Source organism: Molothrus ater, chromosome 1, assembly GCF_012460135.2.
Source record: "Molothrus ater isolate BHLD 08-10-18 breed brown headed cowbird chromosome 1, BPBGC_Mater_1.1, whole genome shotgun sequence".
In the NCBI taxonomy this organism is placed as follows: domain Eukaryota; kingdom Metazoa; phylum Chordata; class Aves; order Passeriformes; family Icteridae; genus Molothrus; species Molothrus ater.
In genome coordinates, this window is record NC_050478.2 from 111337286 (window position 1) to 111362112 (window position 24827).

At 41.3% G+C, this 24827-nt stretch overlaps 1 protein-coding gene and 4 non-coding genes across 5 annotated transcripts; 2 read left to right on the plus strand and 3 right to left on the minus strand.

Moving 5' to 3' along the window:
- Nucleotides 1–702: 702 nt before the first annotated feature.
- MCM4 (minichromosome maintenance complex component 4) lies at nucleotides 703–11143 on the plus strand. Its single transcript, XM_036378990.1, has 17 exons — nucleotides 703–757; nucleotides 887–987; nucleotides 1124–1282; nucleotides 1995–2158; nucleotides 2244–2342; nucleotides 2508–2603; nucleotides 2692–2787; nucleotides 3182–3320; nucleotides 3718–3938; nucleotides 4456–4576; nucleotides 5985–6244; nucleotides 7127–7492; nucleotides 7669–7796; nucleotides 9047–9254; nucleotides 9753–9981; nucleotides 10089–10222; nucleotides 10576–11143. Exons 2-17 carry the CDS (start codon nucleotides 918–920, stop codon nucleotides 10666–10668), a joined length of 2583 nt encoding a protein of 860 aa, XP_036234883.1. The 5' UTR covers nucleotides 703–757; nucleotides 887–917; the 3' UTR covers nucleotides 10669–11143.
- A 2497-nt stretch (nucleotides 11144–13640) lies between these two features.
- On the minus strand, nucleotides 13641–13713 carry TRNAA-AGC (transfer RNA alanine (anticodon AGC)). The gene has a single exon. It is a non-coding gene; the product is annotated as a tRNA-Ala (tRNA).
- Nucleotides 13714–14084: 371 nt separating this feature from the next.
- TRNAA-AGC (transfer RNA alanine (anticodon AGC)) lies at nucleotides 14085–14157 on the minus strand. The gene has a single exon. It is a non-coding gene; the product is annotated as a tRNA-Ala (tRNA).
- Nucleotides 14158–16354: 2197 nt separating this feature from the next.
- Nucleotides 16355–16427, plus strand: TRNAA-AGC (transfer RNA alanine (anticodon AGC)). Its single transcript has one exon. It is a non-coding gene; the product is annotated as a tRNA-Ala (tRNA).
- Nucleotides 16428–17106: 679 nt separating this feature from the next.
- On the minus strand, nucleotides 17107–17179 carry TRNAA-AGC (transfer RNA alanine (anticodon AGC)). The gene has a single exon. It is a non-coding gene; the product is annotated as a tRNA-Ala (tRNA).
- Between the last annotated feature and the right edge of the window lie 7648 nt (nucleotides 17180–24827).

Sequence of the window (24827 nt, forward strand, 5' to 3'; positions counted from 1 at the left end):
TCCAGTGCTCGGTCACTGCACAGTAAAGAAGTTTTTCCTTACATTTAGGTGGAACTTCCTGTGCCTCAGTTTCTGCCCATTGCCTCTTGTCCTATTGCTTGGCACCCCCGATAAGAGCCTGGCCCCATCCTCTTGGCACCTTTGCTATAACTACTGATAGACATTGACGAGGTCCCCTCTCAGCCGTCTCTTCTCGAGACTGTACAGGCCCAGCTCCCTCAGCCTTTCCTCATCAGAGAGATGCTCCAGTCCCTTAATCATCTTTATTGCCCTTTGCTGGACCCGCTCCAGGAGTTCCAGGTCCCCGTTATACCTAGGAGCCCAGAACAGGACAGTAATGCTGGATACAGCAGTGGTTCCCCCTCGTATGCGAATGGGCTGCTCCAAACTCCCCACGCCTGCCCACAGCCCTGGTTTTGCCGCGAAATTCGGCAAGGTGCGGGCGGCTCCACGCTAGGTTGCGGGGGGGAGGCGATGTGCCATTACTTGGGGCAGCCTCTGTCTGTATCACAAGTAGTAATCTGCATTATAATTCTTTCTCTAGTGTAGCAGGTCGAGCGGGCCGACACCCTCACTTCGGCGGTCCAGAGGTTTCATCTCCTTCCTCCTCTCCCTCTCGATTCCGCATCCCCCCTTTCTGCCATCGTTGGGCGCTCCCGTTGCGATCGCGCCTCGCCATTGGCCAGAAAGCCCGGGAGAGCGCGCGCACTCCGCTGGCTTTGGCGCGGAGTGCGGCGGTGTCCGTGGGGCTGTGCAGGTGGGTGGGGGTCGCGGCTGCCGAGGGCAGGAAGGGGAAGGGGACGGGGACGGGAACCCGCCGGTCGGGGCTCGGCCGGTGACGGAGCGCCCGCCGCGCTCATTCTTCTCTCCGACCCCCTGCCCCCAGGTAGGACCGCAGCTGGAGCCGCAGCAGCGCCATGTCGTCGCCAGCCTCCACTCCCAGCCGCCGACGGGGCAAGCGCGGCCGGGGCAGCAACCCCTCGACTCGTAAGTGCTGCGTTGGGAAGGGGCCGGCGGGGTGGGCTCCCCTCGCTCGCCGGGAGCGCTCTCCCATTCCCCGCCTCTGTCCGCCTGGCGCGGCGGCCTGGCTGTTGTAACTCCGGGTCCCCTGTGTCTCTTGCAGCACAAGATGCTCGCTCTCCTCCTTCCCAGAAGCGTCGCACAGACGATTCCACCTCCACCGGGGACCTGCAGCCCATGCCCACGTCCCCGCCCGCCGACGCGCAGAGCCCCGGCGCCGCTGATGCGCTGTTCTCCAGCCCGCCGCAGTTCCGCCACTCCGGTAAGCGGGGCTGGGGCAGCTCCGTGGCTGTGCGGGCCCCGGGGATGCAGATTCTACACAGCGCTGGGCCAGATCCGGCTGGAAAACGCTCGACGAAAAAATGAGCGTTATCTCATGTTTCTCATTTGAATTTAGTGTAGTGAACTCTGCAGGAGAGTAGTCAGTGTCTGGGGTGCAGATTTCTATCGTAGCTTCCAGTTAGCGTGGGAATATGCATCAGGGAATATACATTACTTGAAAAAATTTATTTATAGAAAGAGTAATAAAACTGTTAACACAGAAGGAACTAGTTGTTTGCCATAGGAAACCTTCCTTGCTTTTATACATAGGATTGTTTTTAATTCCAGTGACTGTAAATTGTGTCACTTGCTCACCACCCTCAAAATACTAAAAAAAAGTGTTTCATCTACAATTCTGTATGTTTTTATGCTTGAGCTCCAGTGTAGTTTTAAAATGCAGTACTGCTGTAAAGTTTTCTAGGGAAGCTTTGTTTGAACTTGGGATCTTTGAGAAGAGCTGTTAATACAAAGAAAAGTTCTAGGAAGACTGGCAACATCTTTATTGTGTGTTTTGACAAAACACTGGGCTTGACTGATACTACTCATTTTATGACAGAGTTGAAGGACCAATGAGACAAATCCAGAGGCTGAATTTTAATCTGGTCTAGATGTAAAATGTCTCAATAATAATTACAAACCCCTTCCTTTTATAGCCATTCCTCTTGACTTTGACATCAGCTCACCTCTGACTTACGGCACACCCAGCTCCAGGGTGGAGGGTACCCCACGAAGTGGTGCCCGAGGAACTCCAGTCAGGCAGAGGCCGGATCTCGGCTCTGTCCGGAAAGCCAGACAAGTGGATTTACACTCTGATGGGGTAGGTGGATGTCCCACCTCTTGTACCTGACAACTTCTTTTTGAACATATAAATATTTGTATATTCTTAATTTGTTTCCATGCAGCTGGCTGAGGATATAGTAGCAACCGAGCAATCTCTTGGACAAAAGCTTGTTATTTGGGGAACAGATGTTAATGTGGCCTCGTGCAAAGAAAAATTCCAGGTGGGTTTTAGTTCTTCCTCTTCTTTTTAAATAAAATGCTAGTTTGATTTAAACTAGCATTTAATTTAACTAAAAAAATATTAGTTGACTCTGATACAAAGGAGGTATTTGTACTGCTAAATTCTGTTAATTTTTCCTGTCTTTCTTTTTACCTCTGACATTCAGAGATTTCTCCAGCGCTTTATCGATCCACTGGATAAAGAGGATGAAGACATTGGCCTGGATCTTAATGAGCCACGCTATATGCAACGACTTCAAGAGGTACTTCTAATGCAGTAATTTGTAATTCAGATTTTCTTTTTTCAGTCTTGCATGCCATTGAGCTAAAGATTTACTAACTCCCTTGCAGATTAATATGGTTGGGGAACCATTCCTGAACGTAAATTGTGACCATCTAAGATCATTTGATGAAAATCTCTACAGGCAACTGGTCTGCTATCCTCAGGTGAAGTAGCGCACTTGTTTTCTGGCTTTCAGATGGTTCTTTCGTAATTCTGGGTTTTAAAATTCTTGTTTAAATGCAGTGCATACTGTGTGTGTTTGGTACTTTATTTTACTGAATATAAGCATCTTGTTTCATAGTAGATGATCATAGAAACAGTGAGTACCTCATGCATGCAAAGTTAGCTGGTGAACTGCAATGTCCAGAGTTTTGTACTTCCACCCCTTGCAGTACTCATGTGAATGAATAAATATGATCCAAACAGCAGGTTTTGTGTTATGTAGGAAAATGTTTAGCTGGTGTAACTTTTAGTCATTACTGGCTGTTCAGCACATAAAATGCTTTATGCATAATTACTTCATTCTGTGATTTAACATGTAAGCTGTTTATAATACAGGAAGTTATCCCAACATTTGACATGGCTGCCAATGAGATCTTTTTTGATCGTTACCCTGATTCAATACTAGAGCATCAAATTCAAGTAAGGCCATATAATGCACTGAAGACCAGGAATATGCGAAATCTAAACCCTGAAGGTAAATTTTTTGCTTACCATGTTAGAAAAGAATCTTAAGCTTTCCATAAACTTAGTGAATACTAACATAAGACTATATAAAACTGTACTTGCAGTCCGTCCAGACCAATATCTTCCATTCGTGTCTGTTTCAGAAGAACATGCTTTAAAGCCCAAATGGAGAATAATCTTATCCATAAAGGAAATATCTCTTATCATCAGCCACTTGTGTTCTTATTTCTGGAAGTGCAAAGGATTCTTTCTTTTGTATTATGCATTTATGATTCTTTTTGCTTGAACAAAATAGTAGTAACCTGTCTGTCTACTTACTGCCTAAAAACTATTGTAATGTGAAATTTTGAAGGTCAATTAATTTTTAAGAGTATGAGGTCATGACATGAGTCCCTGTATTTTTGCAGACATTGATCAACTCATCACCATCAGTGGCATGGTCATCAGAAGCTCCCAGTTAATTCCTGAGATGCAGGAAGCATTCTTTAGATGCCAGGTTTGCGCTTTCACCACCAGAGTGGAAATTGACCGCGGCAGGATTGCTGAACCATCAGTGTGCAAGAACTGTAACACAACGCACAGCATGGCGCTGATTCACAACAGATCCATGTTCTCTGACAAACAGATGGTATGTTGGCTTAGGTAGTGGCTAAAATTAAAGAATTGCTAGTTTTTGCTCCCCCACCCTCCTAAAATCATCAACAGCATGAGTTACATATCTTGAGATTGAATGCTTTGAAAAGAAAAAGTGTTTTGAAACATGGAAATGGGTGAAAGAACTCAGTGAAACAGTAAGTCTACTTTGGAGAAGAAATGCATTAGGAGGATGGAATTAAGGATGTACATCTTTTAATGCTTCTGTATGGAAGCCCCTTTATATATAGTATGTCCCCTTCTGTCTAGACTAGGGGAGCCTTGTTTGTAGCAGCATTTTATCCATACCAGTAGTAATACCAGAATTCTCATTTTCATAATCTCTTCTAATCAGCAGTCAGTTTTGCTGTTTGTGTGGGGATATTTTGTTCTTAAGCAATGTTGCTGATTGAAAATGATGCTGAAGACTGTGTTAATACAAAATCCTGTTGTATGCTCTATGGAAAAGCCCTGCTTTTTTGCAACTGAAACTTAAATGGTGTTTTTGCCAGATCAAACTGCAGGAGTCTCCTGAAGATATGCCAGCTGGACAGACCCCACATACAGTGGCACTCTTTGCTCACAATGACCTTGTTGATAAAGTTCAGCCAGGTGACAGAGTTAATGTCACAGGTAAAATTTGGTTTGAGTACTTCCTACTTCATTTTTTCATTGATCTTAACTGTGGGTAAAGGGACCTGATGGGATGCACTTCCAGGTGCTGAGGGAGTTGGACACTTCCTTTGCAAGGCCACTTAGTTATCTTCAAAAAGTCACAACGATTGGCTAAAATACTAGGAAAAAAGCAAATGGCACTCCCTATAGTGAGGAGGAGACCTGGGGAACTGCAGGCCAGTCAGCTTCATCTTGAGCCCTGGGAAAGGTGATAGAACCAATAATCCTGGAAGCCTTTTGTTATTGGGACAGTGTTCTACACCCTCAGCAAACTTGCAGACAAAAACAAAACTGGAAGGAAGCAGTGCTTGATGGACCATGGCTGTGGTGCCAGCATTCTCCTGGGCTGTATTAGGAGTGTTGTCAGCAGGTTGAGGGAGTACTGGGTCCAGTTGTGGGATCTCCCAGGGCAAGGGGAACATGAACATACAGGAGTGAATACAGCAAAGGGCTACGATGATAACAGAAGCCTTGGTCACGCATGGAAAGGTTGAGAAAGCTGTGGCTGCTCTGCCTGGAGAAGAGAAGGCTTGGGGGAATCTTAGCAGCATATTTAGAAACACCTGGTTAGGTGTGGGTGGAGGGGTGGTAGTGTCAAGAAGACAAAGCCAGATTCTTCTTAATGATGCCCAGTGGCACACAGAGGGCACAAGTTGAAATACAGGCAATTCTGGTTAAAAATAAGAATTTTTTTACTGTTTGTGTGGTCGAGCCTCATCACAGGTTGACTGGCAAGGCTGTGTGGAGTCTTGGTCCTTAGAAGTACTCAAAACCTGATAGGAGACAGCCTTTAGCAAGCAGTGGACTCCAGCTGACTCCAGTTTGACCCCATGATTGGGCTAGACATCCCTAGGCTGTCTGACCTTGACTCCTTTATTCTGAAGCTGTAGCTGAAGAAGAGACAGTGTCTTAAATAGTGTCTGCAGTCAGGAGAGTGATAAAGTAAGCCTTGTGATACTGCAGCGACATATTATAAATCACTTTGCTTAAAAACAACTGCTGTAAAAAAAAAAAGAAACAGCTGTTTGAAATGCAATAGAAAACTCACTAAGCTTGGCACTTTAAAAGAGGGGGAAAGGCTGACTGGAGTGGGAATTTCAAAGGCAGCAAGTCTTAGGTTTTTTTCAAAAATGGTTTCATTGTTGAGAACACTTTTGGTACAAATGTAAAACATGTATGTCTATCTGCAAAAATGGGTCTAGGTGATTTAAATATGGCTTCTACATGACTTACATTGAGAATTAGAGGACAAAGTACTTAGGCTGTTTAGAAAAGCTCTACTCTTCCTGGGAACTTGTAAAATTTTTAGGGTTTGGAATGAGCGTGTTTGTCCATATCTAATGCTGTGGTTGAAATTTGTATTTAGGTATCTACAGGGCAGTCCCCATCCGAGTAAATCCCCGTGTCAGCAGCGTGAAATCCGTGTACAGGACCCACATTGATGTCATACACTACCGCAAGACAGACTCCAAACGCCTGCACGGTGTTGATGAGGAAACTGAGCAAAAGAGGTTTACAGAGGAACGTGTGGAATTGCTCAAAGAGCTTTCTAAAAAAGCAGACATTTATGAGAGGCTTGCTTTAGCTCTGGCTCCAAGTATCTATGAGCATGAAGATATCAAAAAGGTGAAAAGTTCTTTATTTCTCTTGCAAGATGTGTATTTTTATGTGTATATATTTGTAGTTACTGTTTGTTGTTAATGTATCTTGAAACTTAAAAATTGAAATAGCTGTTATCTTGAGCAGTCTTAAAATGTCATGGTCTTGTCAGGGTGGAGTTGGTTATAAGTGTATCATAATTCTTTTCAAGCTATTAAGGAATGTTAATTAGAGGGAAGCTAATTGAAAAGGTAAGAAGGCAGCAGAACTGGGAAAACTTAATTGCAGGATGTATCTTGGACATTTCTTGGAAATTCAGATTACTGATTTACTTTTATCAAAAAAAAGTAAGTACCTGTAACATAGTAACTGTGCTTGCTGAGAAGAGGCATCCACAAGGGAAGAGTGGCTTCAAAATGATATATGGTTGACTCTGAATTATGGAGTATCAAAACATTTACTTGGATGTATCCAGGGACTGTTATCCAAGGGACTCTTCCAAAAGATGTCAAAGTATATTCCTTTGAGGTTTTTTTAACAGAGTTATACATTATTATTGTTCACAAGTTCCTGAAAGTATAATTCAAAACCATACAATGATTTACTTATGAAATGGGAACATAGTAAAGACAGTTCCTTTTGTTGTTACGTTCTCAACATGCTAATAAAGGCACATCAAGTCTAGGGGGTAGAGTTGAGGAAAACTAAGGACCCTTCATCAAGGGGATTCTTCAGGTTCCAACCAAAATCTGGTTACAACAACATACAAAATTTCTGTCTTTAATGCTTGGAACCATGCAGATGCATTGAGTTGTGTTAATTTTAGCAGTGTTTGTTTTTCATATGTTTCAGCTGAACAGTTGTATTTGCTCTGTTACATCTATACAATTGATAATTTCATTTTCATAGGGTATTCTGCTTCAGCTTTTTGGCGGATCAAGAAAGGACTTTACTCACACAGGAAGAGGGAATTTTCGTGCAGAGATCAACATTCTTCTCTGTGGTGATCCTGGTACTAGCAAATCCCAGCTGCTCCAGTATGTGTATAACCTGGTTCCTCGAGGCCAGTATACTTCTGGCAAAGGCTCAAGTGCAGTTGGTCTTACTGCATATGTGATGAAGGATCCAGAAACACGGCAGCTGGTTCTTCAGACAGGAGCTCTAGTACTCAGTGACAATGGCATTTGCTGCATTGATGAGTTTGATAAAATGAATGAAAGCACAAGGTCAGTTCTACATGAAGTAATGGAACAACAGACGCTCTCCATTGCAAAGGTAAATGAAACTGAAGTTATTCCTAGGGGATTTTGCTCTTGCTTTACTCGGAGGCTTTCACAATGCAGTTTTTGACAAAAGAATCCACCTAGTAACACTGGTGATCTCATGAAATTGGAGGGAGGTTTTCGTGGCACAGCTGCAGCTGGTTTCAGAAATGTTTTTCCTTTTGACAGGCTGGAATTATTTGCCAATTGAATGCTCGTACATCTATCCTAGCAGCAGCTAATCCTATAGAATCACAGTGGAACCCAAAAAAGACTACTATTGAAAACATTCAGCTTCCTCATACACTGCTGTCAAGGTACTGAACTGCACTGCATGTATCATTTTTAGGGGATGTTACACTTCCTCTTCTGAAAATCATTACATAGAATATAATAGAACTACTGTGCTGTTCACAACCTAATGGAAAACTTTTACAGCACATACACATACTTTAAATGCTGTCCTTGCAATATCTATGTGAGCACAGGAGTGCCTTTTAGTATTTACATGTTGACCTTGAAGAGCAGGTGTGATAAGATCTGTAGAGTCTCTTATTTAATTCTATGTTGTTTCATAATCATCTCCTAGAAAAAAGCTGTTCTGAAACTTGGGGTATTGATAACTTTAACAGAAATTCAGGATGCTTTTCTTAGCGCCATTAAGATTTTGAAGTGAAACTCTGATGATCAGGAACTTGGCAGCAGAGATGGTAGAGTCCTAAGATCTGTGCCTGCTTCTTGCTGTTTTGTAAAATTTATCTGAGGAGGTAGCAGTGCTGGTCAGTCATTTGGGCAATAGTTGTTGGAGCCACATTTAGTGCTCGCTGACAGAAAATTAAACTACATGCTGGAGTTGCATCTTGTTAAGAATTTCCACAGTAACTGGAAATTTGAAGTACACTCATGCTATACTGGATATCCTGAGAAGACTTACGGCTTAAATTTCAATTAAGGGCTGCTAGGTTTGAGCAACATCTCAATTCCACAATTTATTGGATTTAACCCTACAAAAATAAATTATTGGCTGGCTAAAAATGCATCATCCGTGTCTGCTTATAGTTGAGACTAGTTGAATATATTGTTTGTAAAATTATAAACCATTTTCTTCAGGATGAAACTGCAAGTGCTTTTTGAATTGTAATTTTATTTAGTTGCATTTTTTTGCTGTTGTATTTCAGGGCAGTATCTTTAGCAGCAAGCTCCATGCATTTGTTATGTGTGTGAGATTTTTTGTTTGTGGCAGTTGCAACTTTCTTTTGGGGGGGGTGTGGGGTGTGGATTTTTTAAGGAAACAAAATATGTCAGCCTTGAACGTGGACTCTGAATTTTGCAGAATGTACCTTTTGGAATTTCAAAATTTCAAGTTCATAGGGGTGTAAGCAAATTCATTATGTTGTTCTGTACCTTGAGAAGTCTAAAAAAGATTTTTTTCTGGTGTGAGAAAGCAATTTTTACTGAGAGTAGGAATTAAGTCTAGGAACTCTTACCTGTACTTATTACGTCAAATCTTTCTAACCCAAGTACTAAAGAAAGTATACACACTAATACTGGATGTTATCCCATTCAGATTTGACTTGATCTTTTTGATGTTGGATCCCCGTGATGAAGCTTATGACAGACGCCTTGCTCGCCATTTGGTTTCACTGTACTACCAAAGTGAAGAAAAGATGGAGGAGGAATACATGGATATGGCAGTATTGAGGGATTACATTGCATATGCTCGTAGTTATGTAAATCCCAGATTAGGTGAAGAAGCAGGCCAAGCCCTTATTGAGGTAAAGGAATTGCTGCTTAGAATGATCAGAGTCTTTACTGACTTGTCAGAAGTGGTGAGATTCCCTCGTACGTACACTATCTACATAACAGCCTCCTGTAAAATCCTTGAAAACAAATGGTCTTTAATGGAAAGAGGGATCAGATAAATCATTCTGCATTCTAATGTTTAGCTTTCACATATGTTGGTTTGGTTCCATCACATAAAACACATTAAAGTCTACCAAAGCAAAATGTGTCATCATAGACAAAGTACTGCTATATAACACTAATCCAGAATTCTAAAGTGATTCAAAACTTGATTAATTACCATGGTTTAATTGCTTTACAATGGAAAAAAATTATTTGATGCAGACGAACCGTGAAGGTGTGTGAGCAGAAATACGGTATTTGGAATGGCTTGCCAAAATTGCTTATATTCTGAAATAAGAGGTGGGCGATGCAGGGGACTGGAAAGGAATTAAGAGGCAGTGAACTGTGTAACCCTGTCTCCCTTTCAGGCGTACGTGGACATGAGGAAGATCGGCAGTGGCAGGGGGATGGTGTCCGCCTACCCCCGGCAGCTGGAGTCCCTGATCCGGCTGGCCGAGGCGCACGCCAAGGTGCGCTTCTCCGACAAGGTGGAGACTGTTGATGTGGAGGAAGCCAAACGCCTCCACCGGGAAGCGCTGAAACAATCTGCTACTGATCCCAAGACCGGCATTGTGGACATATCCATTCTCACCACAGGTTTGTGCTCACGTAGCGTTAAAGCAGGGAATTTGTGGTTTTTAAAATGTAACTTCACCTGTCCTCCTTAGCTGATTGCTAAAAGGTATTTTCTTTGCTTCTCCAAGGAATGAGTGCAACAGCTCGTAAGCGGAAAGAGGAATTGGCTCAAGCCTTACGGAAGCTCATCCAATCAAAGGGTAAAGCACCATCTTTGAAGTACCAGCAGCTTTTGGATGATCTCCGAGCACAGTCTGATATAGTAAGTTTCCTGCTTTGTTTTTACATTTCCATTAATGTTTAAAAGCATTTTTTCCAAATGAACATTCTTGTCCTCTAATCACATTATGGAAGGAAATGGAAACATTAACTATTTGTTAGTATGACTAGAAAACCAGTTCTTTTGCAGACAACTGAGTTGAATTTGCTGTACCTTAGTTTATTCTGGCTTCTGGAATAACCAAACTCAGCTTCAGGGTTCCAGGCCAGGCTTCAATTCTCACATAGAATGCAAAGTTCAAATAAAAATATTAGAAAATTGATAGAAAGTATAGCATTTTTACTGTGTTTGAAGTATTTTCCCCATCTTTATTTGACTTGCTCCTTTTCTTTAAGGCTGTCACGAAGGAAATGTTTGAAGAAGCACTTCGTGCCTTGGCTGATGAAGACTTCCTGACTGTGACTGGAAAGACAGTGAGGCTGCTGTGAGTTACCCTGTGCTTTGGAGCCTGCTGTCACGACTTGTACTTCGCCTTACTCAAGATAGTGTCAGTCTGCAAGATCTTTGAGAGTTGGGACTATCATCTGCTATGACAGGCATAGCCTTTCCCTGCCAACCAACTGCCATGGCTCCTCTTTGCCTTACTGCATTGCCACTGCAAGATTTTCACAGCTTGGGCTATCATTTGCTATGACAAGGGTAGTCATGATTAAGTGGCATCACTGTCATTATCACTGTCAAGATTTTATGGAAATCCTCATGTCAGCAATACTATATATATTTTAGCTAAATGTAATTACTAATATGGCAAGGGCTTTGTGTTTTTATGATGTTTTTTAGAGCATGGTAACAATATTGCCTGTATTTCCATTTGAATTGTAAAAATTCAAATGACTTTTTAGTAATTGCAATTTTTACTGTTAGTATTGCAGTAAGCTGAAATAAAATTATTTGACTTAAAAAGGACTCTTGTGTTCATTTCAGGTACAAATCAGCATATCCTGTGCTGATTTTCCATCTAGAATTCTGCAATTTTTTTGGAAGTTTTTTCTGAGACCATAAAAGGCACTCTGCTTTTGGGTTTTTTTTTTTTTGTTTGATCTGAGTGTACTGTAGAAGTATCCTCAATGTAATAAAGATAGATAGATTCCACTTGAAAATGACATTGCTTTACTTCAATTTTAGGTCTGACTTAAGAGATTACCCATCTTTGGGGTAATGACATATAATCAGTCCTGAAAGAAGAAGGTCTTGTAGCTTGTTTACAATAATATTCCCAAGGGCATGGTATGGGTGATTTTTTTAATAGAAAAATACAAGGCTATGTCGACCTTCCTCAGCTGTACAAAGCAGCATGATTGCTTTATGTCTTTTTTATTTAAGTGCAATGAGCAGGTTAGAATCCTTGCATAACTGTTTCAGCCAAACTTGAAATTGGATGTTACTGAGAAATATTCCAAACTCTACTCTGCCTTCACTTCATGAAAAAGGAAAAAAAAATCCATCTATTTACTTAGTTGAAATGATATTGGATTATTCTGTGTTCATCCTAAAAGAATGATGAGTCTTTCTCTAATCATTAGACATTCCTGAGACAGATGACTACATTGTCCACACTGCTTACAGTTGACGAGATAAAAAATTACATATCAAAGATCATGATCAGAAAGTTTTTTATAAAACAGGTTTACCACAGCATGTTACGGGGAGAAGAACCCAGTGGCAACACATTGTGAACTGAGAAAATCTTTGCTGAAAATAAGTGCCTACACAGCAGCCACAAGGTTGCCCTAGACTTCTCAGAACAATGAGATTTAGTGTGACCATTCTAGGCATCTACTGATCATACTGAAAGTAGTCACATTTGGGTATGCTATGAATTTTCAGGTAGGCCTCAGCATTCAAAGGGAAGATGAAGTTTTTTACTCCAGAGACATACCAAGAAATGGAATACTAAATTTTGCTAATTTCACACACATTTTCTTCCTCATCCATGAAGAGACTGAAGATGTGAGGAAATAAGGCACACTGTGAGATGCTCAGTTAACATTCAAGACAAATTTAGCATAACGTGACTGAGATCTAAAAAGCTGCACTTGCTGTGCAGCTCCTGGAAGGGTCAGGGGAAAGTGCACCATAATGAAACACCAATGTCTGGAGAAAGACCAGAAGAAATTAATAAGACTTTGGGGAAAGTCAGTGAACCACATGGTCAAGGTTACCTCTGAAACTCTAACAGAAGTGTGCTTTCAGGTATGTTAGAGGCATCAGCCTCTTAAAGGCATCTCTGCAAAATGGAAGTGGGAGGGAAGTCTGGGGAGCTCAATTATAGCCTGCACACAGGCCATAGCTAAAATGCATGGATGCTGTAGTGTGCTTTCCAGGACAAAGACTTGGGAGGAAAGAGGTGACACCTTTTAGCTGTAAACTTGATTGATCCAGCTCATACTACAGCTTCATAAAGATCATTAATGAAAGAAGATCCCATATGATCCCATATATCTGGGGAGGGATCACAACAGACAGCTGGGGAAGAACAAGCATTCTGAAACTATTTCTACTGTGTGATCAAGACACATTGATTCAGGTCTCTAACCATCATTCATCCATTGTGTGCTGATTTTGGATGCTGTACGGGTAATTTTCTTCACTGTGGCTGTTGTGGGGATGTATTTTAAATTTGTGCTGAACACAGAGTTGATAATACAGAGGTGTGTTTGTTATTGCTGAGCAGGGCTTGCACAGATCCAAGGCCTTTTCTGCTTCTCGTATTTCCATGCTGGCACGGGAGGTAGAGAGGAGACAGCCAGGACAGGTGACACCAACTGACCAAAGGGATATTCCAGACCATACAACAACATGCCCAGTATATAACATGGGGGGAAGGAGGAGGAAGGCGGGGACATTTGAAGTGATGTCATTTGCCTTCCCAAGTAACCATTATGTGTGATGGGGCCCTGCTCTCCAAGGGATGGCTGGACACCTGTCTGCTCATGGGAAGCAGTGAGTTAATTCCTAGGCTTGCTTTGCTTGTGTGCATGGCTTTTGCTTTCCCTGTTAAACTGCCATTATTTCAACCACTGAGCTCTCCAGCTTTTACACTTGTAATTGTCTCCCTGCTGGTGGGGGAGTGAGTGAGCAATTGCGTTGGGCTTGGTGACTGGCTGGGGTTAAACCACGATGCATTGTTTTTCATTAGGCACGGAAAAATGTCATACTGCAGAATTCTCTTCCTGCTCAATTTAACTCAACACTGTCCAGGAAGTAAACTGTTACAACAAATGATTGACCTATACAGTTATATAAGCCTGATTTAGGTAGTAAGGGCAGAGGAAGAAAAGGAAGAAGGAAAAAAAAAATCAGTTTTACTCCAATGAAAGCAAAACTAACACTTTATTTACGTGAAATAAGTTACACGTTTTGTTTGGTAGCGTGGATGAATTCTTCTGTGGCAAAAGACTGGAGAATGCGGGCATCGATCCCGCTACCTCTCGCATGCTAAGCGAGCGCTCTACCATTTGAGCTAATTCCCCCCCTTGAGGTTAGTGCTCGCATCACAGAGCTCTGATCCTCTGAAAGCGTCTAAGGCCATAGCTCCACGCATAGAATTAAGATTTTTCTCTTGTTCTGGCCTCTCTGCTCGCAAAAGAGAACACGTTCAACTTCCATTCCAAAATCATACATTTGTAGTATTTCATTTAGCATTTCCAAATCAAGCAGCAAGAAACAAGTCAAAGTGGAACAGACGTTTTCCAGCTGTTGCATGTAATAATAAAAACCGCCTCGTTTGTTACTTGCCGTTCACGAAAGAAAGTACGTTGTGGCTTTCGCTTTCTTGCTGGACGCGTCAGGCTTTATTGGAGCAGTGAAGTATTTTTACTCCCACGAGGAGCAAAACCGAGAGTGGAGAATGCGGGCATCGATCCCGCTACCTCTCGCATGCTAAGCGAGCGCTCTACCATTTGAGCTAATTCCCCCCGTGCAAAACCTTGACATCCTGTCGCTTCAGAGTTCAATAGCTATAAATACAACCTGCACTTTTTGCCTCTATTCTGCTTTTTCACTGCAGGGAGTAACCCCAGGGCAGCCGTTGTGAACATTTCATTACCGCCTGACCTGGAGACGCCCCTGGTTTTGCCCGAGATGACAAAAATACTGTCGTGGTAAGGCGGAGTAATGTGATAAAGCATTTCACGCTAACGTGCACAACAAACCCCTGCCCTGCAGCCTTTCAGTGCCACCTGCCACACACTAGATTTGTCCTTCTCCTACACTCAGGGAAACCACATCACAGAAAACACACTAGAGCAGCTTGAGGATAATACAAAATTCACATTTGCCTTGACGTCCTCTCAGGAGACCATCTAGAAAGCAAAACTCAAGCCTGATTAAGTTAACTTACATCAGTTTCCATTAGTATTGACAAGAAGATGCGTTGAAGTGATCTGTGTTAAAAGAAAGTAAGTGGGCACAAAGCCTTCAAAACTGAAACACTCTAATTTTTTTTTTTTAATGGAACCTAAGAAGGCTGGGCTATTTTTCAGACATAGGTGAGGAAGTTTTCCTAACCAGGTTAAGAAATCAGGATAATTTACTTGCCATCTTACATGAAAACCTAGCAACACTCACAATAAATTCATGATCACAAAACAATGTTGAGAGTTATATAAAATACATGCTTTAATACTTGAAAATAGTGCAGAGATCTTTCCTCACTTGGGCATTAAATGAACTTTTTTCTGTTTCTAAAAAACAGAAAATGTTTCTAAACGTTTCCTAAAGCGTTCTGTTTCGAAAAACGTTCTAAAACGTTTTCTTGTGAGCCAGATGGGTGAAGCTTTAGCCCTTTTCAGTGGCAGCAGACTGAGACACGGTGGTGAAAAACAGGGAAAGGTAATCTGCCCTTTTCATAATGACTCTGCAGAGGGTCGATAAAGAAAACTGTTCCCAGAGCTGAACCTCGTGAAACACGATATGGGAGAGATCCTGGCCACAGGCTGCCGGAGGCCGTCAGTGAGCCTAACATACACATATACCTGTGAGAAGGACTGAAACTGCTTTTGCATATTTGCCTATTTCCCCCATCAAGTCTGCTCAAGTGAGGTAGATAAAATCATCTCCAATACAATGCAAGAAGTGTTAAGAATAAATTTTAATTTTTTTATCGTGCAGAGACTGAAGTTAGGCAGGAGAATATTTGAATTTTAAGAGAATGTTTGCAGCCACAATGTAGTTCCACATCTTGACCTGTAATTGGATTGTAACAGATTTGGAGTACTACCTTACCTAGGACAAGTTATAACTTGCACATGCTCAGTTTTGAAATTTATTTTGTTTTGACTGGTTGCTGCCATCCAGTGGGTTAAATCCTTCAGAGGAAACCAGCAGTACACATATTGTTGAATTACTGCACACACTTCAGTTTACTAGCAGGACTTAGTCCTCCGCATTTAAACAGAGCATATCAGTGTATCCACTCTCTCTGTAAACTACATTTTATTTCTTGAAATCCAGAAAGCATTTGATTTAATAGCCTGTGAATAGAGGTTTAGCCATGTGCTTCCTACTGCAAAGTCAGTTAGTATGACTACAGGTGAATTTTTCTATTTAAGAAATGTACTTAGTAACCCCACATATTTAAGATGCAATACTATTTGGACAGAATTATCAGTCAATGAATAAAGGTGGACATACAAATAATTTCTAGAATGTAACATAAGAATATATGAATTAATTTTTCCTCTCAAAAAACTAAACATAAACTTTTAAACCACTGTGTTTATCATTTATGTATGTTTAATGAGAAAATGAAGTTGGAAAAGGAACTAAAGACTTGAAAAAAATGAGAAGAAAAATCTCACTGTGCTTGAGTGACCTCTAAAAGCAATCTTTCTGAATTTACAAGCCTTTTTGTATTTGTTAGAGACGTAAAAAAAAATTAGTTCTCTCTCCTCGAATAAACGCTAGAGGATGCACTGCTCAGGAAAACGAGGTGTTTCATCCAAGGAACACAGCAGAAAACGCACCTCATAACGCCAAGTGTGTAGCCTGGTTTTTCAGCCATGGCGTTTTCCACGTAAATTCAGAGATGTCAGCGTTGTCCGGCAGGGCGGCTGAGCACAGCGGAGCGCGGTGACCGAGGCCGAGTGCCGCCGGTCCGGCCACCCACCGCAGGGGGAATTAGCTCAAATGGTAGAGCGCTCGCTTAGCATGCGAGAGGTAGCGGGATCGATGCCCGCATTCTCCACACTTTTCATGGGCTGTGGCGCCGCGGAGGGAAAAGATTTTCTTCCATGAATTGTCCCGGTTTTCTGGTAGAAAATCCTCAGCGGGAAATAGAGACCACCTCACGCGGCAAATAAAAGGGGAGAAGAAATGGTAATTGTATAGATTACACCTGTGCAGTCTCCGAGGGGCAATTTCTTCACGAACCCATCTAAACTAACGCTGTAACGCTGTTACTCTGTGATACAGGGAAAAAAAAAAAAAGCTGCTTCCGTCCCTTACCACTGCACCAAATGTGAGCATTTTTGGTTACTTTTTAATGATACGAAAAGTTATTGGAATTGTCTCTGCGACGATGTACAAATTGGTAGGTGTCTACAAAAATCATCAGCTCACCACAGAATTAGTGTCTCTCCAGCTACCTTGCACCCGCTGTGGGATGGGCAGGGCACGCTTGTTCCTAACGTGAGTTTCAAGTGATATTCGGTCTCCCACGGTATCATTTAATGCCCTCCTCTAGCCACGAGAAGAAGATAATTTGCACTTAAAAAAAAATAATAATAAAGCTCAGCTCAGATCAACGTTAAAAACTTAAATAGTTCATACTATGCAAACGCGTCTCTAAACGGATTCATTTTAATCCTTACGAAACTGCTCCAGGAAAACGAATCTGAATTCAAAGCAGCGGCGCAGCAAAAGTGTGGAGAATGCGGGCATCGATCCCGCTACCTCTCGCATGCTAAGCGAGCGCTCTACCATTTGAGCTAATTCCCCCCGCGGGCACCCCGAACCCTCCGCTGCTGATTCATCCCTGCGCTGCCCTCGCTGCCGGAGCCACCGCGCACCGCGCTGAACCGTGACACGCCGCTGGGCAGTCCGAGCCCTCCTCATTCCCTCTGGAAGTCACGGGCAGGCAAAAACAGCGCTCAGCCCCGCAGCGAAACGCAGAAACAATTAGGTCTTCCTGCAAGCGCACTGCTTCTGACAGCCGTAGTGGGAATTTTGCCTAATATGATATCTGGACTTCTTGAAGCAACAGCAGGCGCTTTGTTCAGCGGAGCTGCATCTGGATAACATCCGGGCTTGAGTTTCCAGGCAATTGCAGACTTATGTTCACACCAAAAAATTGTCAGGGCTTAAGAGAAATCTGGATATATTTAAATACTGTATTTTTTCTAAAACAGATTTTTCCTATCTGTAATCCCCGGTGGAAGACAATCGGCTAAATTACTTTATCCTTCTCTATATTTTACAATATAAAATATATATGATGGAATAGGTAGAGTTCTGCCAGTTCTTTCTATTGTGGTAATAGAGGCTGGGTTAATGTTATAAAAAGGAGGTAGGAAAAAAAAGGCACTCATGGAACAATGAAGAAAGCATCAAATGGAACACCAGGAAACAAAGTAGTAGTTCACATTATTTACCTACATCTCTAAGGCATTTTTAAGTTGTGATGCTATCACCAGATAGACAAGCACACTCACACAGACACATTAAAAAATCAAAAATACACAACTAAAATGTAAAAAAATACAATTTTTTACTATAATGAAACAGCAGTGAAAATTCTGTTTAGTGGTTTCACAAACAGCAAGAGAGAGTTGTGAATTTTTATTACACTTCCAGTATTAAATAATCTGCTTTTCTGGAAAAAAGGAGTATCTGAAATGAAATTTATTCAGTAACTACATAAACAGCTCCTGATTTCCCCAGGATGCTTGAAGACACATGAATCACACTGACATATAAAGATCTTTCAAATCTCTCCTTGTTAATGACTTAGTGATTTCAGAAAACAAAATAACAAAATTTCAGTCTTTGGTCTAGCCCTAAAAAGCTGTATACCAGAAGTCCCATGGCCATTCTTTCATCCATTAACAAAATTCCAGTGTCTTGCCACCGACTCCCTCCACTCTAATTGAAACAGCTCACTTTGCCAAAAAAAGTTCTTCCCTCTCCTTTTTAATCAACGTGGAAAGAAGCATCTGAAATTATTTTGCAGGAGGTCATTAAGCTTTTACTGCTGGAATTACACTGCAGATACCACTGACATTTAAGCAACTGGCTGACTAAAAGCCTCACAGGTCAGTGTGCCTGGCAAAGTAAGGAAGCTTGCTGCTCCTTCTATTCTGGGATGTTTCACATTATTCTTAGCATTCCTTCTAAACAAAAACCATTTAAGTCTCAAAACCACCTATGCTATAAAACAAACAAGCAAGCAAACAGAACCTTTCTAGTTGTGTCTGTATCAGGCTTGTAAGCCCAGGTAAAACCAGGGTTTAATCAAGCCAGATTTTGAAAGGTACAGCACATCCACTCGGTTTAATTAAGGGAATCCCCAAGCAGGCTTACAACTGCACACAAAGTGAAACTTTCAATTTGTGACTAGGCACTGACAGTCTTAAGGCTTTAACACAGCAGGTAGGGTAAAATTTACTTAAAATCAAACAAAACTCAGAATGAACTATAAATTAAGCAGTGACAAAATGAGTGAGGACACCTATAGTATATTCAGTTCATTCTGTTAAATAGCTTAACCTTCAAGTTTATAGATATGGCATTAAAATGAAACAAGTATGTCTCCAGTTCTGTATCCAGTATTTATCCCATATTTAAAGCATGGAAGGAAAAGCTGTATTTAAAGCATTGAAGGAAATGTCTTTTGGACCTCAGAGATAATTTTACTGAAAAGCAGTATCAAAATATGGAATTGGACAGCAAAATTCACACCATCCTCTGAGGGAAAAAACCCATGAACAAAAACCTCAACTCCAACAGACAGCACCCCACCAAATGTACTGTAAATCACATAAAAAGCAACACAAAAGACATGCCACGAGTCAGAAGAAACCTCCCAGAATCCCTATTTCTGTTTTTAATGGCCACAATGAGAATAAAACTTGATTTGTTGGTGAAGATGTTATTGCTTGTTCATAAAATTTTGCCTCCATTTTACCATTATTCATTGATTCATACTCAAAGCACAGGACATAAACATGCTAAAGAAATCCCAAAACATAAGAACCAACCAAAAGAAAAAAAACGAACTCAAAACATAATAAACACTAGAAAGATTTGCTACTTTTAATAGTGTTTCCATGCTTGAGGAAAATCAGTATAGTCCATCTGGGAGGTTAGGCACCAGTACAAAATTCTGTAATATTGGTCAAAGAATCAGCCTATCCAGGCATCCTAACTACCTTCAGTTACGATTAGCAGCCACAGCAGAAACTTGCAAAAGCTAAAATAATTAACAGTAAATATACTGCTTTTGTAAGAAGTATGACACCAAAATGTTTTTTGTATATATTTATCAGATTAGCATTTAGGTTAACACTGTGCTCTCTGTGCACTAATAAGGAGTCGGTGATCTCAGAGCACAGCTCTGAGCAAGATCATTTTATGCTGCTCACAGTCATCTCCCTGGGGACCAATACAAAAATCACCCTCATTATTTCAACCTGTAAAATCTCTAACTTTATCAGGGAGTTGAAATACCAAGAAAACATACAAGTTACCATTCTCTCTCTCTAAAAGGATCCATGGATTTTAGGTTTCCACCTAGGTTATCATATGGAGTCCAGATTAGCAAAGGTTTCATTCCATTTTCAGACGGGGAAACAGGAAGTCATACATTAACATGATAATGCATTTTTTTCCCTAGGAAAATGGCTAGACTCACATTACAACTTACTCCCAATTTTTTCTGGAAGACCTTGTATCCCTACTAACCTAATGAGTGTTAAAAAAAATTCAACATCATGCTACATGTACAATGCCCTCTTAACAGCTAATATCAATAAACAAGGTTATTACAAAAGTAATGAGATTCACTATGCCTGAATCCCACTGGATCTGCAACCTTTGTCTTCTAAATCACCACTGTAAAAATCTAAATTTTCTCTACATTCCCTATAATTCCACGTAGCAGAGAATGTGGGCTAACTATGCCTAAGCCACCTGGCTAATCAGCTATCACTAAACAGCACATAGAAGATTTTCCTCATGTTCATTTAGTATGTCTTCCAAGCCATGGATTTCCACAGAATAGTAAACAATTTCTTTATGTTTTCAATTTTTATCCACCTTTCACTTTTTGTGCCAAAGTTAACAAGGGTGAGAATCAAGATTTTTCATAGCTTAGAAGACTTAAACAATTCAGATCCCTCTATCCTGTAGCTTTTACTAAGGAACAAAACTACATGCTCACTAAATGAGATTTTTTCCAAGAATAACAGAGTAGCTTTAAGAACAATAACCTCATCCAAATAAATAAATTAACTATTTATGAAAAGCCCCAAAGAACTGGTTATAGGGAATGAACTGAAAAATGTATTTGGCTGCAATGTTCAAAGACTAGAGGGTTAAGATACACAGAACTCACTGAAGTTCAGCGTGTGTTTAACATCTGATTACTTAGGTCCATATGAAAAGCTGACGGCAGTTCTTTCTTAAATTTATACCCCACCATGACATACAATAATTTTAAACTAGAACAGGGGAACCAGGTATCATTAGAGGAGCTGCATTCACTGATGAAGCTACCTGCTCACAGTGTATTCAAAACACCACAGCCATGCTGAATTAAGGCAACAAAAAAGTTTAGGATAGCACCCACTTCAAAAAATTCTTCAACCCAAGTTATCCTCTGATTTGAGTCTTCCACATCTCTCTTGGGCTCAATGTCACAAATTAAGCAAACTCTGGAGGAACAGTATCAGCAGTAAAGAAAACAGCTACTAAAATTTACTAATGCAGTGTAGGATTAGTATGGTTGCAGGTGTTGAAAACAATTGAAGCAGAGATGGAGCCTGAGTCCTGGCAGAGCAGCACAGGAGTAGGAACGCCAGGAGAACCCACAAAACCACCCGCTCTGCTGAGGAGCTGCACTGCCCGCTGCACCTCCTCCTTCAAACAAGCACCCCACGACTCCAAAACTAGATTTTGTGAGACCCACTAAAACAACCACCACGACCAGAAAGCCCCGGGGTAAAAGGCTGTGCACAAACCTCCTCCACCTGCTTTGTCTTTCGATGATCTCAGCCCGGACTCGCTCCAGAGACCAGCAAAGCAGACACACCGCCCCTGCCCACATGCTCCCACCTTCCCGGCCTCTCAGCACTGGGGCTCTGCTCCACCCTTCCCAGGCACTCAGCGTGCCCTGCCCTGTGCTAGAACCTTCCACCCAACCCAATGGCAACTCTCGCCTCCAGGGCAGCTGCTGCCCTGCTTTTATTCCTTTATAGATGGAGCGGTGAGCAGGCGGTGCTGGGAGCTTTGTCATTGTGGGAACAGGGAAATGCCATAGCTGTGCCTCCTCCTGATGCATGAGCCAGCTGTGGGATGGCAGGTAAGTGTCCTAAAGAAAAGCCACCAACCTGCCTCTATCAGCTCTTCTATACCCCTGAAGCTGCCTTCTGTATCATCAGGGGGGAAAGGTGATGCTGGAAAATGCAGATTTTTATCCTAGTTTTCCACAATGCAATGGCTGTAAGTAGCAGGAATATCAGCTGAGTGTGTACGCCTTTAAATGGAACTAAATATGTTTTTTTCATCATGTAAATTCATGATAAGGTTTATGCTCATGCATTTTCCTAGGCATTGCTTTGAAGGTGGAGGTTCAAAAACAATTTTAAAAAATGTACATCAATATATGTTTAAGGAGGACAAAATTTCCATTTTCCAGCCACATTCCTGATAGTTTGTAATAGCTAAGAATACAACTTCTGAATAATTTGGATATGCAATATATCTTTCTCTGTCACTTTCTGGTTTTTTTTTTTATTATTTTAAAGGAGATTATAGCACAAAAGGGTTATTTGCAACTGTAAAAGCTATTCCCGTCTTGCAAACAATCTCAGCTTCTGCACCTATGACACCAAACATCAGGTTAACTGTTAGCAAGAAAAGGCAGTTTTAGCAATAAATGGTAAAACTTGCCTTTAGTTTACCAGCAGGCTTGGTGAAACTGTGTAGGCTAAGGTGCTCTAGCTCACACACTTATTCCTCAGTTCCTTGGAGTCTCTGAAGTTTTGGCAATAACACATCTCCTGTGTATTTATAACCTTGCTATCTTTGTGTGTTGCTAGATATTTTCCTGAAAAAAGTAAAATAAGGAAAAACCAGAAATTCATTGATTTCTTTCAGCAAGGCCTGAGCTATTTTTATGTAGCTCTTAAGTTCTTCTTTTGCAAAATGTTGTTAGTAAAATTACAGCTACTTCAACACTTCTCAAAAAAATAAAAGGCTGTGAAAAAAATTGTTTATGGTGTTCGACAACTTGAAACAAGAGCAATGCAGAATCTTGAGTTGTTTGCCAGTCCTTAGGGATCACAGCAGCATTTGAATTGTTAGCAGCCATCTCTAAACAACTTCCTGTGAAGAAAGCTTTATTTTTTCTGAAGATAAAGACAAAAATAAGGTGAGACCTTATTTTTTGTAAAAAAAAAAGGTTTTTGTCAAAAAAAAGGTGAGACCTTTGTTTTTTGTTTTTTTTTTTTTAATCTAAAGGCTTGACCAGGAAGTTACTCAGGAATGCCTGTTCTAAATATGTTCCTTGTCGTCACTGCTAAATAATGGAATAATGAGTGTTGGTTAGCGAACTCACTCTAAATGTGCCTGTGCACATTCTAGCAGCTGCCATAGAAAATGGAATTATTTACATGGCAAAGATCTCTCCTTACTTCACAAGTGTTACATCATTTTCACACTGTGTTTAATTTTTTTAACATTCTCCAAATACTGAAAAACTTTACACAATCAACCACCCTCTCCTGCCCTTCAAAATCTGCGGTTTACCTCTGACAGGACTAGCTTTAGTATTTTAAAAAACCAACCAAAAACCAACCAACCGAAAAAAAATCAGGTATAGCTTAAACATACAGCTGGCCATAAATCCAGAGCAACTTTATACCTGATTATTACTCTCACTTGTATCATTAGTGCTCTTAGACTTACAGCTATATTTTTTTCTGAATACATTATTCTTTCTTTCCCTTCCTATTTTCTTGTGGTTGGCACTGTCAGAAAATTGTAGCAAATCAGTGCTGCAGCTTGTCAAGCACAAAGTGGATACTGCCAGATAAAGACAGCGGCTTAGTTTCAGTTATTCCTAGTCTGTCTTGCCTCCTGCCAAAGAATCCAGCTCCAGGAACAACTGGATGTGCACGTACAGTATCTCCAAGCCATTCATCACATGTCAGGGCTAAGGTACATAAAATGATTCAGCATCACCAGAAGCCAGTAAATGAGGTAAAAACAAGCCAGGCTGGTTAGAAACCAGTCACGTGGTGATCCTACCTCCACTCAAGCTCTGATTTAATTTCTTCTTGGCCTGGCTTAAACTTGATGGTTGAGTAACTTCTCCCATCTATGGAGTGAGCAATGTGGCCTGGCTTAGCAAGGAACCATTGTCTGGTTTAGTGCCGACACAGTGCAGGAACAATCTCCTCTGTAAATGAAGATGTTCAAACAACAGTCAGAAAGTCACTGGGTGGCATATTATGGGCTACATAATTTGTCTGTATGTGCAGGACCAGAGAGGGTTTATGGAGAAGAGCAGAAGTGAACACTGCCATGACAAATCAGGTGGAGTTTGTAAACTCTTCTCACCCTACAGAGAACCAGAGCCAAACCCAGCTCTCTTGCTTGGTGTATCGCTTTATGTTTCTAAGATAGACCTGAGAGACCTCTGTGGTTAAAATAAGTAGAGGAAAGATGTAAAGCGGAGCTCAGCCATTTTGGTTTGATTCAGCTCAAAAAACCTGGGTCGATCAAGTTACCTGTATGTATGTGGAAGTTGTTACAGTTGTTACAGGTGTGTTCACATTATTTTTGTATCAGAAATAGTGGCCAGCAGGACCAGTGATTGTCACACTGTACTCAGCACCGGCGAGGCCTCACCTTGAGTGCCGTGTTCAGTTCTGGGCCTCCCGCACCAAGAGGGATATTGAGGTGTGTCCAGAGGAACACAACAGAGCTGGTAGAGGGTCTGGAGCACATGTCCTATTGAGGAGTGGCTGAGGGAGCTGCAGGTGTTTGTCGTGGAGAAAATGAGGCTCCTTAAGGGGAGACCTTATCACTCTTCACAACCACCTGAAAGGAGATTGTAGCCAGATGAGGGTCAGCCTCTTCTCACATGCATCTAGGGAGAGGACAAGAGGACATAGTTGTAAGATATGCCAGGGGAAGTTTAGTTTGGACATCATAAAGAATTACTTCACAGAAGGGGTGATTAGGCATTGGAATGGGCTGTGGGAATCCATAAAATCAGAGGGTTTTAGGAAAACTGCAGAAGACAGGCCTCAGATACAGTGGAATTGTGAACTGTGCTACAGCAGCAGAAAAATTATTTAAGCTGTAGAGAAGACATGGGAATAAGAACAATAGAGCTGTGTATTAGTGCTTGTTTGGCTTTCTA